The sequence below is a fragment of the Oncorhynchus kisutch genome, linkage group LG8 (genome assembly GCF_002021735.2).
Source record: "Oncorhynchus kisutch isolate 150728-3 linkage group LG8, Okis_V2, whole genome shotgun sequence".
Taxonomy (NCBI): Eukaryota; Metazoa; Chordata; class Actinopteri; order Salmoniformes; family Salmonidae; genus Oncorhynchus; species Oncorhynchus kisutch.
The window spans coordinates 43661612-43676307 of NC_034181.2; the positions used below are offsets into that span (position 1 = coordinate 43661612).

General features: G+C 42.6%; 1 protein-coding gene across 3 annotated transcripts in view; it reads left to right on the plus strand.

The window, feature by feature from the left end:
• Positions 1-14696, plus strand: part of edil3a (EGF-like repeats and discoidin I-like domains 3a) — a 262777-nt gene that overhangs the window by 77923 nt on the left and 170158 nt on the right. For 2 of the 3 annotated variants that reach the window (XM_020488703.2, XM_020488705.2), the window contains one exon: positions 9688-9720. In XM_020488703.2, the coding sequence (XP_020344292.1) occupies positions 9688-9720 (33 nt within the window). The remainder of the gene's footprint in view (positions 1-9687; positions 9721-14696) is intronic. The other variant, XM_020488704.2, reaches the window with a different exon arrangement.

Here is a 14696-nt window from a genome sequence, read left to right on the forward strand (position 1 = left end):
AGCAGCCTTTCAGGTTATATAGATACTTTTGTACCTGTTTCCTCCAGCATCTTCACAAGGTCCTTTGCTGTTGTTCTGGGATTGATTTGCACTTTTCGCACCAAAGTACGTTAATCCCTAGGAGACAGAAAACTTCTCCTTCCTAAGCGGTATGACGGCTTCGTGGTCCCATGGTGTTTATACTTGCATACCATTGTTTGTACAGGTGAACGTGGTACCTTCAGGTGTTTGGAAATGTTTGTGGAAGTCTACAAAAAAAAGTCTGAGGTCTTAGCTGATTTCTTTTGATTTTCCCATGATGCCAAGCAAAGAGGCACTGAGTTTGAAGGTAGGCCTTGAAATTCATCCACAGGTACATCTCTAATTAACTCAAATTATGTCATTTAGCCTATCAGAAGCTTTTAGCCATGACATCATTTTCTGGAATTTTCCAAACTGTTTAAAAGTACAGTACAGTTAGTGTATGCAAACTTCTGACCCACTGGAATTGTGATACAGTGAATTATAAGTTAAATAATCTGTCTGTAAACAATTGTTGGAAAGATTACTTGTGTCATGCCTGAAGTAGATGTCCTAACCGACTTGCCAAAACTATAGTTTGTTAACAAGACATTTGTGGAGTGGTTGAAAAAAAGGGGTTGTAATGACTCCGACCTAAGTGTATGTCTGGACCCCTGGCCATGTTTTTGTGTTTGCTGTCCAGGACAATTCCTCAGTGTTGGTTGGCTAGTTGCAGCCAAAGATAACCTTGGGCTTCCTGTCATCTTTGGAACACACATTTCACATAAGAGTTGAAATTGACCTGGACAATATATCATTGGAATAGTACATTTCTGTCTGGGCGTGGGTGCACGTACTGTATGTTTGTGTATGGTGTAGACCAACAGTGAAATGATTACTTCGGGGCCTTTCATAGGTTTTCATGGATGGTCATTCATATAGGTCTGTTTTATGGCAACTGTCAGCTGACAGATGAGCTGTCATAATACGTTAAGCGCACTATGACACTGTCCAAATGATACATGTTAGAGGAGCTATGAGTTTTCCCTGAAATGCTCAACAGGCTTTTAAAACACATGAAGTGTCTTGATTTGCCATTAATTTTGTCCTCCAAGAATGGCTGAACATGTCCAATCTGTCTCTGATGTCATGCACCTGGGTTGGAATGAAATGTTATTTACAATGGAGACAGCGATAAAGAGACTAGATACAGAGATATACTGTATACAAATTGCAAAATTATGAAGAATAGATGACAAAATGCTTAACTTGGTTGAAAACCAATGAGTTATTTGTTCAATACTATAGCCTACTCACTCGACTCGAGTACAAAGGCAAAATGTCTATACAATTGACGGTAGGCCTAGCAGTAGAATACACTCACACAACTGAGTGTATCTGTCAGAGATAGCAACTATAGAGCTAGCCTAATAGCTCCCAATGAATAAGGAGAGTGGGCATGTGGATGAAAGGACCTGTCCTATCCTGGCATAAACCATTCACAACATGTCGTCGATAATACACCGCCTAACTTTTCAATGAACAGACTGATAATACTTCACAGGCAAAGCTATTGCTCACTTGACATAAAAATGGCCAACAATTAATATGTTCATCAAAACAAAGACATAATTTGCATAAACATTAGTGTTTCTGGTAAACAATAAAAAAAAAAACTTATTGCAGGGCCAGCCCACGGCATAAGCAACATAAGTGACTGCTTAGGCCCCGGAAACAATGTTTGTAGCTGAAATGTGGGGAATGGAGGGAAATGTTGCGACATCATCACAACGTTGAATACTGATGTCAGCATAGCCCTGATTATTCTCCCTCTCCCCAATTTTCTTTATTGGCATAACATAGCACTGTACATATCGCCAAAGCTTAACAATAAGCATGTGCTTATAGGAATAAGCATACCCTTCTCAATGGCAAGGATGTACTTTGTCATGGTTTGTCTGTAGTTTTGATCAGTATCCATGGTCAAATTGTTTGCCACGGTGTACTGTCAATTTAGGGCCAGATAGCACTGCATTTTGTATTGTGCTTGTGTTTCCCAATAAGTAATGTTATTCTGTTTTGACTGTGTAGTAATTTGTTTTGATCTGATTGATCGGATGTTCTGGTCCTGAGGCTTCAGTGTGTTAGTAAAACAGGTTTGTGAACTCAATCCCAGGATGAGCTGGATGAGGGGATTATTTTCTTTGCTTAGCTCTTGGTATTGCAGGGCTTGGTAATAATATGAGAGGTGGTCACTATTTTAGATGTTTCCAAATCGTAAGTGATATTTTTTTTCTGTGGCTATTTGCCCAACTCTGCGCTGCAAGCATTGTTTATAGATTTCCTCCTGACATTGGAGAATCTTACAGAACTCTGCATGCAGTTTTAGACAAATTAGGTATTTCAATTTGAAGTGTTTTTTAATGGCGTAGAATGCCCTGCGTGCTTTGTCTCTCAGTTAATTCACTGCATCATTAAGGTGTAGAAGGCCAGCATCCCGGAGTCGCCCCTTCACTGTTGACGTTGAGACTGGTGTTAGACTGGTGACCTATTTAAATCAAATCAAATCAAATTGTATTTGTCACATACACATGGTTAGCAGATGTTAGTGCGAGTGTAGCGAAATGCTTGTGCTTCCATTTCCGACAATGCAGTAATAACCAACAAGTAATCTAGCTAACAATTCCAAAACTACTACCTTATAGACACAAGTGTAAGGGGATAAAGAATATGTACATAAAGATATATGAATGAGTGATGGTACAGAGCGGCATAGGCAAGATACAGTAGATGGTATTGAGTGCAGTATATACATATGAGATGAGTATGTAAACAAAGTGGCATAGTTAAAGTGGCTAGTGATACATGTATTACATAAGGATGCAGTAGATGATATAGAGTACAGTATATACGTATACATATGAGATGAATAATGTAGGGTATGTAAACATTATATTAGGTAGCATTGTTTAAAGTGGCTAGTGATATATTTTACATCAATTCCCATCAATTCCCATTATTAAAGTGGCTGGAGTTGAGTCAGTGTGTTGGCAGCAGCCACTCAATGTTAGTGGTGACTGTTTAACAATCTGATGGCCTTGAGATAGAAGCTGTTTTTCAGTCTCTCGGTCCCAGCTTTGATGCACCTGTACTGACCTCGCCTTCTGGATGATAGCGGGGTGAACAGGCAGTGGCTCGGGTGGTTGCTGTCCTTGATGATCTTTATGGCCTTCCTGTGACATCGGGTGGTGTAGGTGTCCTGGAGGGCAGGTAGTTTGCCCCCGGTGATGCGTTGTGCAGACCTCACTACCCTCTGGAGAGCCTTACGGTTGTGGGCAGTTGCCATACCAGGCGGTGATACAGCCGACAGGATGCTCTCGATTGTGCATCTGTAGAAGTTTGTGAGTGCTTTCGGTGACAAGCCGAATTTCTTCAGCCTCCTGAGGTTGAAGAGGTGCTGCTGCGCCTTCTTCACTATGCTGTCTGTGTGGGTGGACCAATTCAGTTTGTCTGTGATGTGTACGCCGAAGAACATAAAAATTACTACCCTCTCCACTACTGTTCCATCGATGTGGATAGGGGGGTGTTCCCTCTGCTGTTTCCTGAAGTCCACAATCATCTCCTTAGTTTTGTTGACGTTGAGTGTGAGGTTATTTTCCTGACACCACACTCCGATGGCCCCCACCTCCTCCCTGTAGGCCGTCTCGTCGTTGTTGGTAATCAAGCCTACCACTGTTGTGTCGTCCGCAAACTTGATAATTGAGTTGGAGGCTTGCGTGGCCACGCAGTCGTGGGTGAACAGGGAGTACAGGAGAGGGCTCAGAACGCACCCTTGTGGGGCCCCAGTGTTGAGGATCAGCGGGGTGGAGATATTGTTGCCTACCCTCACCACCTGGGGGCGGCCCGTCAGAAAGTCCAGTACCCAGTTGCACAGGGCGGGGTCGAGACCCAGGGTCTCGAGCTTGATGACGAGCTTGGAGGGCACTATGGTGTTAAATGCCGAGCTGTAGTCGATGAACAGCATTCTCACATAGGTATTCCTCTTGTCCAGATGGGTTAGGGCAGTGTGCAGTGTGGTTGAGAGTGTGGACCTATTTGGGCGGTAAGCAAATTGGAGTGGGTCTAGGGTGTCAGGTAGGATGGAGGTGATATGGTCCTTGACTAGTCTCTCAAAGCACTTCATGATGACGGAAGTGAGTGCTACGGGGCGGTAGTCGTTTAGCTCAGTTACCTTAGCTTTCTTGGGAACAGGAACAATTGTGGCCCTCTTGAAGCATGTGGGAACAACAGACTGGGATAGGGATTGATTGAATATGTCCGTAAACACACCAGCCAGCTGGTCTGCGCATGCTCTGAGGGCGCGGCTGGGGATGCCGTCTGGGCCTGCAGCCTTGCGAGGGTTGACACGTTTAAATGTTTTCCTCACGTCGGCTGCAGTGAAGGAGAGTCTGCATGTTTTAGATGCGGGCAGTGTCAGTGGCACTGTATTGTCCTCAAAGCGGGCCAAAAAGTTATTTAGTCTGCCTGGGAGCAAGACATCCTGGTCCGTGACGGTGCTGGTTTTCTTTTTGTAATCCGTGATTGACTGTAGACCCTGCCACATACCTCTTGTGTCAGAGCCGTTGAATTGAGATTCTACTTTGTCTCTATACTAACGCTTTAATGAAGCTGCCAGTTGAGGACTTGTGAGGCATCTGTTTTTCAAACTAGACACTAATGTACTTGTCCTCTTGCTCAGTTGTGCATTGGGGCCTCCCACTCCTCTTTCTATTCTGGTTAGAGCCAGTTTGCGCTGTTCTGTGAAGGGAGTAGTACACAGCATTGCACAAGATCTTCAGTTTCTTGGCAATTCCTCACATGGAATAGCCTTCATTTCTCAGAACAAGAATAGACTGACGAGTTTCAGGAGAAAGTTCTTTGTTTTTGGCCATTATGAGCCTGTAATCTATCCCACAAATGCTGATGCTCCAGATACTCAACTAGTCTGAAGAAGGCCAGTGTAATTGCTTCTTTAATCAGGACAGCAGTTTTCAGCTGTGCAAACATAATTGCAAAAGTGTTTTCTAATGATCAATTAGCCTTTTAAAATTATAAACTTGAATTAGCTAACACAGGAGTGATGGTTGCTTATAATGGGCCTCTATGCCTATGTAGATATTCCATTAAAAACCAGTGTCACGCCCTGACCATAGAGAGCCCTCGGGGGTTCTCTATGGTGTTTTAGGTCAGGGCGTGACTAGGGGGGTTTTTAGGTATTATATTTCTATGTTGGTATGTGTGTATGGTTCCCAATTGGAGGCAGCTGGTGATTGTTACCTCTAATTCGGGATCATACTTAGTATGTCCTTTTTCCAACCTGCGATGTGGGATATTGTTTTGTATGATTGCTTATGTGTTTCACGATCGTGATGTCTGTGTTGTTTTGGAAGTCTCACTGTCATTAAAATGTGGAACTATACTCACTCTGCGCCTTGGTCCAATTATTAATACTACGGTCGTGACAGAATATCCCACCAAGGCAGGACCAAGCAGCCTGCCCAGGAGGTGAAGGAGTTGGTCATGGGAAGAGATACTAGGTGGATGCGAGACCCTTCCTTGGCGGGAGTCGTCGAGGAGTAAAGGAGGACAGCGACGATGCCGGGGTCCACGGCCATTAACAGCACAAGGGCAAAGGGGAGGTCGGCCGAGCCGAGGAGAGAGCCAGAGACCGTCTGGAAGTCGATGGAGTAGTTTGAGGAGGGATATCGGAGAGAGATGTTGGCTGGGAGTATGCTGCAGCGCAGGAGTTATGAGGTGCATGTCGTCAGTCCGGTGCAACCTGTGCCGGCTCCACGCACCAGGCCTCCAGTGCGCCTCCCCAGCCCGGTACGTCCTGTGCCAGGTGCTCTCACACGTCCACCAGTGCATGTGTACAGTCCGGAGTCTCCAGCGACGGTCTACAGCCCGGAACCTCCAGCGACGTTTCACGGTCCGGAGCTTCCAGCGACGATTCACGGTCCGGAGTTTCCAGCGACGGTCCACGGTCCAGAGCCTCCAGCAACGCTGTCACGGCCCAGAGCTTCCTGCGCCGGTGCCACTGCTGGAGCCACGGCCGGAGCCTTCCACTGTGCCGATGCCCAGTCCAGGCACGGCGTTCATCCCGGCTTCATGGCCGGATCCGCAGTCTGAGCAGGTGCTTCGTCCCGCACCGAGCCGCCACCGACGCTAGTTGCCCACCCTAACCCTCCCCGTTTCAGGTTTTGCGGTCGGAGTCCGCACCTTTGGGGGGGGGGGGGGGTACTGTCACGCCCTGACCATAGAGAGCCCTCGGGGCCTTTGGGGGGGGGGGGGGGTTCTATTATATTTCTATGTTGGTGTGTGTGTATAGTTCCCAATTGGAGGATGCTGGGTATCATACTTAGTGTGTCCTTTTCCCTCCTGCGATGTGGGATATTGTTTTGTGTGAGTGGCTATGTGCGCTACGTATTTCATGATCGTTCATGATCGTCAAATGATGGTTGTCAATTTTCGAGCTACAATAGTCATTTACAACATTAACAATGTCTACACTGTATTTCTGATCACATAAAATTGTATGATAATTCGGGAGTCCTCTCCTTATTATTAGACAGGCCCTCAACACCTGAGAAATACAGACATACTCTCCTTAGATTGCAATATAATGTTTACATCAATAACACCACAGAAAATGCATTCAATACACCCAGATTGGCCATCTGGCAATTCAGGCAAAGACCAGATAGGAACCACTTTTTAGTTGGGTGTTTTTTTCCAAAATTGACACACAAAAGAAATGTGTTTTATACAGTACCAGTCAAATGTTTGGACACACCACCTCTTTATTTTCTACATAGTGGAATGGTAGTGAATACATCAAAACTATGAAATTACACATATGGAATAATGTAGTAACCAACAAATTGTTAAACAGATTCAAATATATTTTCTTTTTTGGATGCGTCAAAGTAGCCACCCTTTGGACTCTTGGCATTCTCTTAACCAGCTTTACCTGGAATGCTTGGCTCAGCGCTAAAGGTGACACTACAGACCCTGGTTTGATTCCAGGCTGTATGACGGTCGGGAGTACTGTGCTGGGCTATTTAGCTAAAGAATCCCTGTGTTGAGTGGGCACGCAGGAGACCAGGGTTCAATTCAGTGAAAATAAAAATGTCATTGATTTATCAAGAACAGTCCCCATGCTTGTCTCAGAGCAGCGCAAAACAGTGCTAAAATAGTTGTAGACTATTACTTCAAACCCAATTGCAATAAATAAGACCTTCCACCACTTTTAACAGCACATTACACAAAACTAGTGAGACTCATGTTGCCTACGGTAGGCCTACAGTATATGACGTGAATCTCCTTCAATAATATAAAGGTATATTGTCCTTTTTCGGTTGTGCAAACCCACAGTTTCATTAGCTGTCTGGATGACTGGTCTCAGATGATCCCGCAGGTGACAAAGATGGATGTGGAGGTCCTGGACTGGCATGGTTACACCTGGTCTGCAGTTGTGAGGCCGGTTGGACGTACTGCCAAATTCTCCAAAACAATGTTGGAGATGGATTAAATGATCTAGCAACAGCTCTGGTGGATATTCCTGCAGTTAGCATGTCAATTGTACACTCCTTCAAAACTTGAGACATCTGTGGCATTGTGTTGCATGACAAAACTGCCCATTTCAGTCTTTTATTGTCCCTAGCACAAGATGCCCATGTGTAATGATCATGCTGTTTAATCAGCTTTTTGATATGCCACACCTGTCAGGTGGATGGATTATTTTGGCAAATAAGAAATACTCTAACAGGAATGTGAACTACTTCGTGCACAGAATTTGAAAGAAATAAGCTTTTGGTTTATATGGAACATTTCTGGGTTCTTTTATATTGAGCTTATGAAACCAACACTTCACACATTGCGTTTCTATTTTTGTTAAGTATATAATGAGCCTTTTGCTGATCAGCGGGCAACGGCCGGCCGGTCATGCAAACTCACATTCACTCACCGGCCATTGCGAGGGCATACAGTGACTTGTGATAGTATTCACCCCCCTTGGAATTTTTCCTATTTAGTTGCCTTACAGCTTGGAATTAAAATATATTTTTCTGGAGTTTTGTATCATTTGATTTAAACAGCATGCCTACCACTTTTAAGATGCTAAATATTTTTTATTGTGAAACAAACAAGAAATAAGACAAAAAAACTGAAAACTTGAGCTTGCATAACTATTCACCCCCCCCCCCAATCAATACTTTGTAGAGCCATATTTTGCAACAAATACAGCTGCAAGTCTCTTAGGGTATGTCTCTATAAGCTTGGCACATCTAGCCACTGGGATTTTTGCCCATTCTTCAAAGCAAAACTACTCCAGCTCCTTCAAGTTGGATGGGTTCCGCTGGTGTACAGCAATATTTAAGTCATACCACAGATTCTCAATTGGATTGGCGTCTGGGCTTTGACTAGGCCATTCCAAGACATTAAAATATTTCCCCTTAAACTACCCAAGTGTTGCTTTAGCAGTATGCTTAGGGTCATTGTCCTGCTGGAAGGAGAACCTCTGTCCCAGTCAAATCTCTGGAAGACTGAAACAGGTTTCCCTCAAGAATTTCCCTGTATCCCTGCCTTCCTTCATTCCTTCAAATCTGAACAGTTTCCCAATCCCCGCCGATGAAAAACATCCCCACAACATCATGCTGTCACCACCATGCTTCACTTTGGGGATGGTATTCTATGGATAATGAGAAGTGTTGGGTTTGCACCAGACATAACGTTTTCCTTGATGGCCAAAAAGCTACATTTGAGTCTCATCTGATCATATTACCTTCTTCCATAAGTTTGGGGAGTCTCCCACATGCCTTTTGGCAAACATCAAACGTGTTTGCTTATTTTTTTCTTTAAGCAATGGCTTTTTTCTGGCCACTCTACCGTAAAGCCCAGCACTGTGGAGTGTACGGCTTAAAGTGGTCCAATCTCCGCTGTGGATCTTTGGAGATCCATCAGGGTTATCTTTGATCTCTTTGTTGCCTCTTTGATTAATGTCGTCCTTGCCTGGTCCGTAAGTTTCGGTGGGTAGCCCTCTTTTGGCAGGTTTGTTGTGGTGCCATATTCTTAACATTTTTTTATAATGGATTTAATGGTGCTCCATGGGATTTTCAAAGTTTCGTATATTGTTTTTTATAACCCAACCCTGACCTGTTTGAGAAGATCCTTGAGCTTCATGGTGCCGCTTGCTTGGTGGTGCCCCTTGCTTATTGGTATTGCAGACTCTGGGGCCTTTCAGAACAGGTATATATATACTGAGATCATGTCACACTTAGATTGCACACAGGTCGACTTTATTTAACTAATTATGTGACTTCTGAAGGTAATTGGTTGATCAAGATCTTATTTAGGGGCTTCATAGCAAAGGGGTTAAATACGTATGCATGCATATTAATTGAGACAAGTAATTTTTTTTGTTACACTTCACCTATTTGGACTATTTTGTGTATGTCCATTACAGGAAAATCGCCAAGGGGGATGAATACTTTTGCAAGGCACTGTTACTGAGTGTTTGTCACTCATCCGATTGAGTTTATTGCAAATGCAAAACATTCAGTGTTCATGATTGAGTTATACCATTAAATCCTTTCTAATTATATCTCTTTCTTTCCTTTCTCCCTTCCCCCCCCCCCTCTATCTCTACAGCAGCAGATGGTGAGGAGGAGACGACTTCAGCAGGTGGGATATTTCTACACTTAGTATCTTGTGTTCCCCTCGTGTGTGTGTGTGTGTTCTACCTATCAGCAGTAAAATCCTATGACATGTCATGTATCCTTTCAACCACTTTCTTACTCTTTCAACCCCCCCCCCCCCCCCCCCCCCCCCCCCACTACACACACAGTGCAGTAACACCAACTCCCATTCAAGGTAACATATCATGTGGTGCAACAAGACACACACACAGAACCATGTAGATTTCAAGACCTTATCCCACCCTTCTCCTTCCTCATTGACGGCTGTGACTCCTGCTGCATTGATTGATTGATCATGCCTAGTCAGCACTCTTAGGTTGACTGATCTCAAATTGTCTCTTTTTTTGTTAAGTTCTCTTTTTACCCCTTTTTTGCAAGCTTAGATCATCACTTTTAGTGCCTCTCTTTCTTTTCATTGAACCAATCAGAGACGTCTGCTGTTCTCCCTTGCAACAGCAAATTTCACCTAACATTTTCATTCTTTGTCATTGAACGACAACTCGAAACTGCCGCCAAAAATCTAAATAAGTCAACAACATTTGATCGTGCAAATATGAATGAAAGAATTAAACTCATGTTATCCTTTTTCTTAGTGAGTGATCTGTAATTGAGCCAAGGCGATAGTAGTGAATCTTCCATTAGATAACCTTTTCAGAGTCCTCATCTATAAAAAAAAGCCTCAATAGGCATTCTACACATTTTTCTAACTTGTAAATAGTTATGAATCAGGGTAGTTAGTTAGTGGAGATCTGTCCATCCCTGTAGCAAGTTCCTATCTTAGCTTAGCTCTGGTTAGTGTACTTCCATAAGCACTCTTCCCCCAAGGAGCTGGCTAATGATATTTAATTCACTTACTATTAGCATACGGTGCACAGCAGGGTTAAGATCAGCATAGTGGATTATCATAAAAGCCCTCAGATAGTAAGGAGCGTCTCAGAATAAACTTTTTAGAAGCTCTGTATGAATTTCATGGAACAGTTTAACAAAAGGAAGAATAACTGAAATATTCTTTGGCATTTTAGATGGAAAAGCAACATGAATATCACATGATCTTATATGAAGTTAATTGTTTTCAATTGCTAACATGCATTGGTCAAAACTCTTCACACAATCAGCGAAACAGAAGTGTATGTGGACCAAATGGTGAATAATTTGTCATTGCTTTCACACAAAATACATTCAACGACCACATTCTCTGAAATCCATGAACTCTTTTCTCATTCATACTCCACTACCTGCAAAGCTATATACATAGATTGCAGCACATGTTTTCAAATGCTAACACACGGTTTACAAAACTTTTAAAAACACATACAAAACAGTGATGGCAAATGTCATGCATTTCTGCAGTAACCAGATTGAAACATATAGAAAAGTGGCCACAATTATTGGCCATGTTGTAAACCATGGTCTCTCTTTGAGAGAGACCGGTTTAAGGGTGCAACCAAATCTGCAGCGTTCAACAGTAGCATCAATAGTACGAATTCTCCGGCAAAACAACAGGTGAGATGTGCATCCGTCAATGATAATTTAACTATTCATTACAGTACAATACAGGATGTTCACATTTTTACATGTACTGACATTTTGAAATATATTTATTGTTTTGTGATTTTCAGTAGGATCCAAAGGTTGCTCCCACAGGATGGTGAGGCAGAATATTATCAGATGCGCAGGAAATTGCCATTGTTGACATGGTAATTGGCAACAATGCAATAAAACTGCGGGAAATTCGGGACAGAGTGCTGGCAGACAATATCACTTTTGTGAATGTGAATACGGTCAGCACAACGACAATTTCCAGAGTCCTAGAGAAACACAAATAAGGATGAAGCAGTTGTACACTGTTCCCTTTAAGAGAAACGTAGAACGTGTAAAAGAGATCCGGTATCAATATGTCGAGGTACGATGTCTGTTCAATAACCAAACAGGGTACATACACAGCTATGCATAATGTAAAGTACTATAAAACTGTGGATTTACTATATTTTAGAGACTAATGGAGAAGGAAGCCAGACAAACTGCATTACGTTCATCTTTGTGGATGAAGCTGGATTCAATCAGGCAAAAACCCTGGAGTTTCAGGAATTCGTTTTGTTTCAACTTTTTAGTTTTCACAAGTAAATTACTATATGCAAAGATATAGAAAAAAAGGCTATTGAAGCAAATTGGTGTTTTCTGATTAATTCATGCTACATATACTTTAGTACAGTCAATAAAGTGAAAAGGTGTTATTGTTATTCTACAATGAAATACTGATTTATGTAAAAAAAAAAAAAACTTCAATCTTCAAAGAGAAAAGTTAATCATTTATGTAATATTCCCTGTTAGTGTTTTTTTAGGTCAGTGTTATGAGTGACCATGTATGCTTTCTGAGTGGGAGTTGTTGCCAGTGTTATGGTCAAACAAGCTTGTTTTGAGACATGTACGAACTGTTTTGGTTTTGGAGGTGAGATTAAATCACATGTTTTTTCGGTAAGGGTTGAGCGAGTTCATTGTTATCTCGGTTGTTATTTTTCTGGTTGTAATGGGACTACTTTGGGTATACAGGATAGATAGATGATCCTATGTATTGTTGGGGATAAATTCCATTTCATTTATAGTCAGTTTTATTTGGAATGGAAATGAATTCCTGAATCAATGCATTTAGATGGATTTGACATATTCAACTGTGGCCAACACACTGCATTGCTGGCTCTATTAAAAAACAGCATTTATATATTCATGTTCTTGTCCTGTGTAAGTCTACTCAATCCCATCTCCTTCTGGACATGGTTACATTGATTTTCCTCTTTCTTGTTCAAGTATACGGCTTAACTTAATCTGGGACTGTTCATATTTCCGACATTGTTGTTTGATATTTTTTAGGGATAAAGCCTCTGTTTTTTTCCATAGCAAAATAAATATTCTCCTTGTGGCATTTCAGTTTGCGAATGAAAAAATGTAAACAATATGTAAGACAAAACACATGTAGTATAGGGTGATGCCATTTCAATTACTCCCTCATGCATACACAAACATGCACACAAGCAGGAAGGCACACACTTCTCTGCTTAGTAGTCTCCACCTGGATTTTTTTAAATTATTTTTATTTAACCTTTATTTTACAAGACAAGTCAGTAAAGAAAAATATATTGTTTTGCAAAGACGGCCTACCCTGGCAAATCCCTCCCCTAACCCGGACGACGCTGGGCCAATTGTGCGCTGCCCTATGGGACTCCCGATGCCAGCCAGTTGAGATACAACCCGGGATTGGACCAAGGTCTGTAGTGACACCTCTAGCACTGAGATGCAGTGCCTTAGACCGCTGCGCCACTCGGGAGCCATGAGTAGATAATATAGTGCATTTGTAAAGTATTCAGACCCCTTGACTTTTTCCCATTTTTTTTTATCTACACACAATACCCCAAAATGACAAAGCAAAAACAGGTTTTTATTACAAATGCAAACCTGAAATATCACATTTACATAAGTATTCAGACAATTTACTCAGTACTTTGTTAATGCACCTTTGGCAGTGATTACAGCCTAGAGTCTCCCATTATTCTCTGCAGATCCTTTCAAGGTCTGTCAGGTTGGATGGGGAGTGTCGCTGAAGAACTATTTGCAGGTCTCTCCAGAGATGTTCGATCGGGTTCCAGTCCGGGCCCTGGCTGGGCCACTCAAGGACATTCAGAGTCCCAAAGCAATTCCTGCATTGTCTTGGCTGTGCGCCTAGGGTTGTTGTCCTGTTTGAAGGTGAAACTTTGCCCAGTCTGAGGTCCTGAGAGCTCTGAAGCAGGTTTTCATCCAGGATCTCTCTGTTCATCTTTCCCTTGATCCTGATTAGTCTCCCAGTCCTTGCTGCTGAAAAACATCCACACAGCATGATGCTGCCAACACCATGATTCACCGTATGGATGGTACAAGGTTTCCTCCAGACATGACGCTTGGCATTTAGGCCAAAGAGTTGATTCTTGGTTTCATCAGATCAGAAATTCTTGTTTATCATTGTCTGAGAATCCATTAGGTGCCTTTTTTGCAAACCAAGTGAGCTGTCATGTGCCTTTTACTGAGGAGTGACTTCGTCTGGCCACTCTACCATAAAAGCCTGATTGGTGGAGTGCTGCAGAGATGGTTGTCCTTCTAGAAGATTCTCCCATCTCCACAGAGAAACTCTGGAGTTCTGTCAGAGTGACCATCAGGGTCTTGGTCACCTCCCTGACCAAGGCCCTTCTCCCACGATGGCTCGGTTTGGCCGAGCGGCCAGCTCTAGGCTGTGTCTTAGTGGTTCCAAACTTCTTCCATTCTTATCTAAATAAGGAATTTCTAAAAACCTGTTTTGGGTCGTCATTATTGGGTATTGTGTGTAGATTGATGAGTATTTTTTTTATTTAATCCATTTTAGAACAAGGCTGTAATGTAACTGTGGAAAAAGCAAAGGTGTCTGAATACTTTCCGATTGCACTGTATGTGCTGTTTGTTGATATCTCTCAAATATAGAAGATATGTAAGTGTGACATCAATGGAACATGGCCTTCATTTGACTCTGTTCCCCAACACCAGTCAGGCGTATCACACAGGAATCAGACAATGTTTGCTGTTTGATAGGGTCAGGTGTTACACTACAAGCTTTAGTTGTGTTTATACACAGTGTACAAAACATTAGGAGTGTGCTTGGTAAATGTAGATGAAGGGAAGGAGACAGGTTAAAGAAGGATTGTTAAGCCTTGAGACAATTGAGACATGTATTGTGTATGTGCCATTCAGAGGGTGATTGGGCAAGACAAAATATTTAAGTGCCTATGAACGCGGTATGTTAGTAGGTGACAGGCACATCGGTTTGAGTGTGTCAAGAACTGCAACGCTGCTGGGTTTTTCACACTCAACCGTTTCCAGTGTGTATGAATAATGGTCCACCACCCAAAGGAAATCCAGCTAACTTGACACAACTGTGGGAGGCATTGGAGTCAACATGGGCCA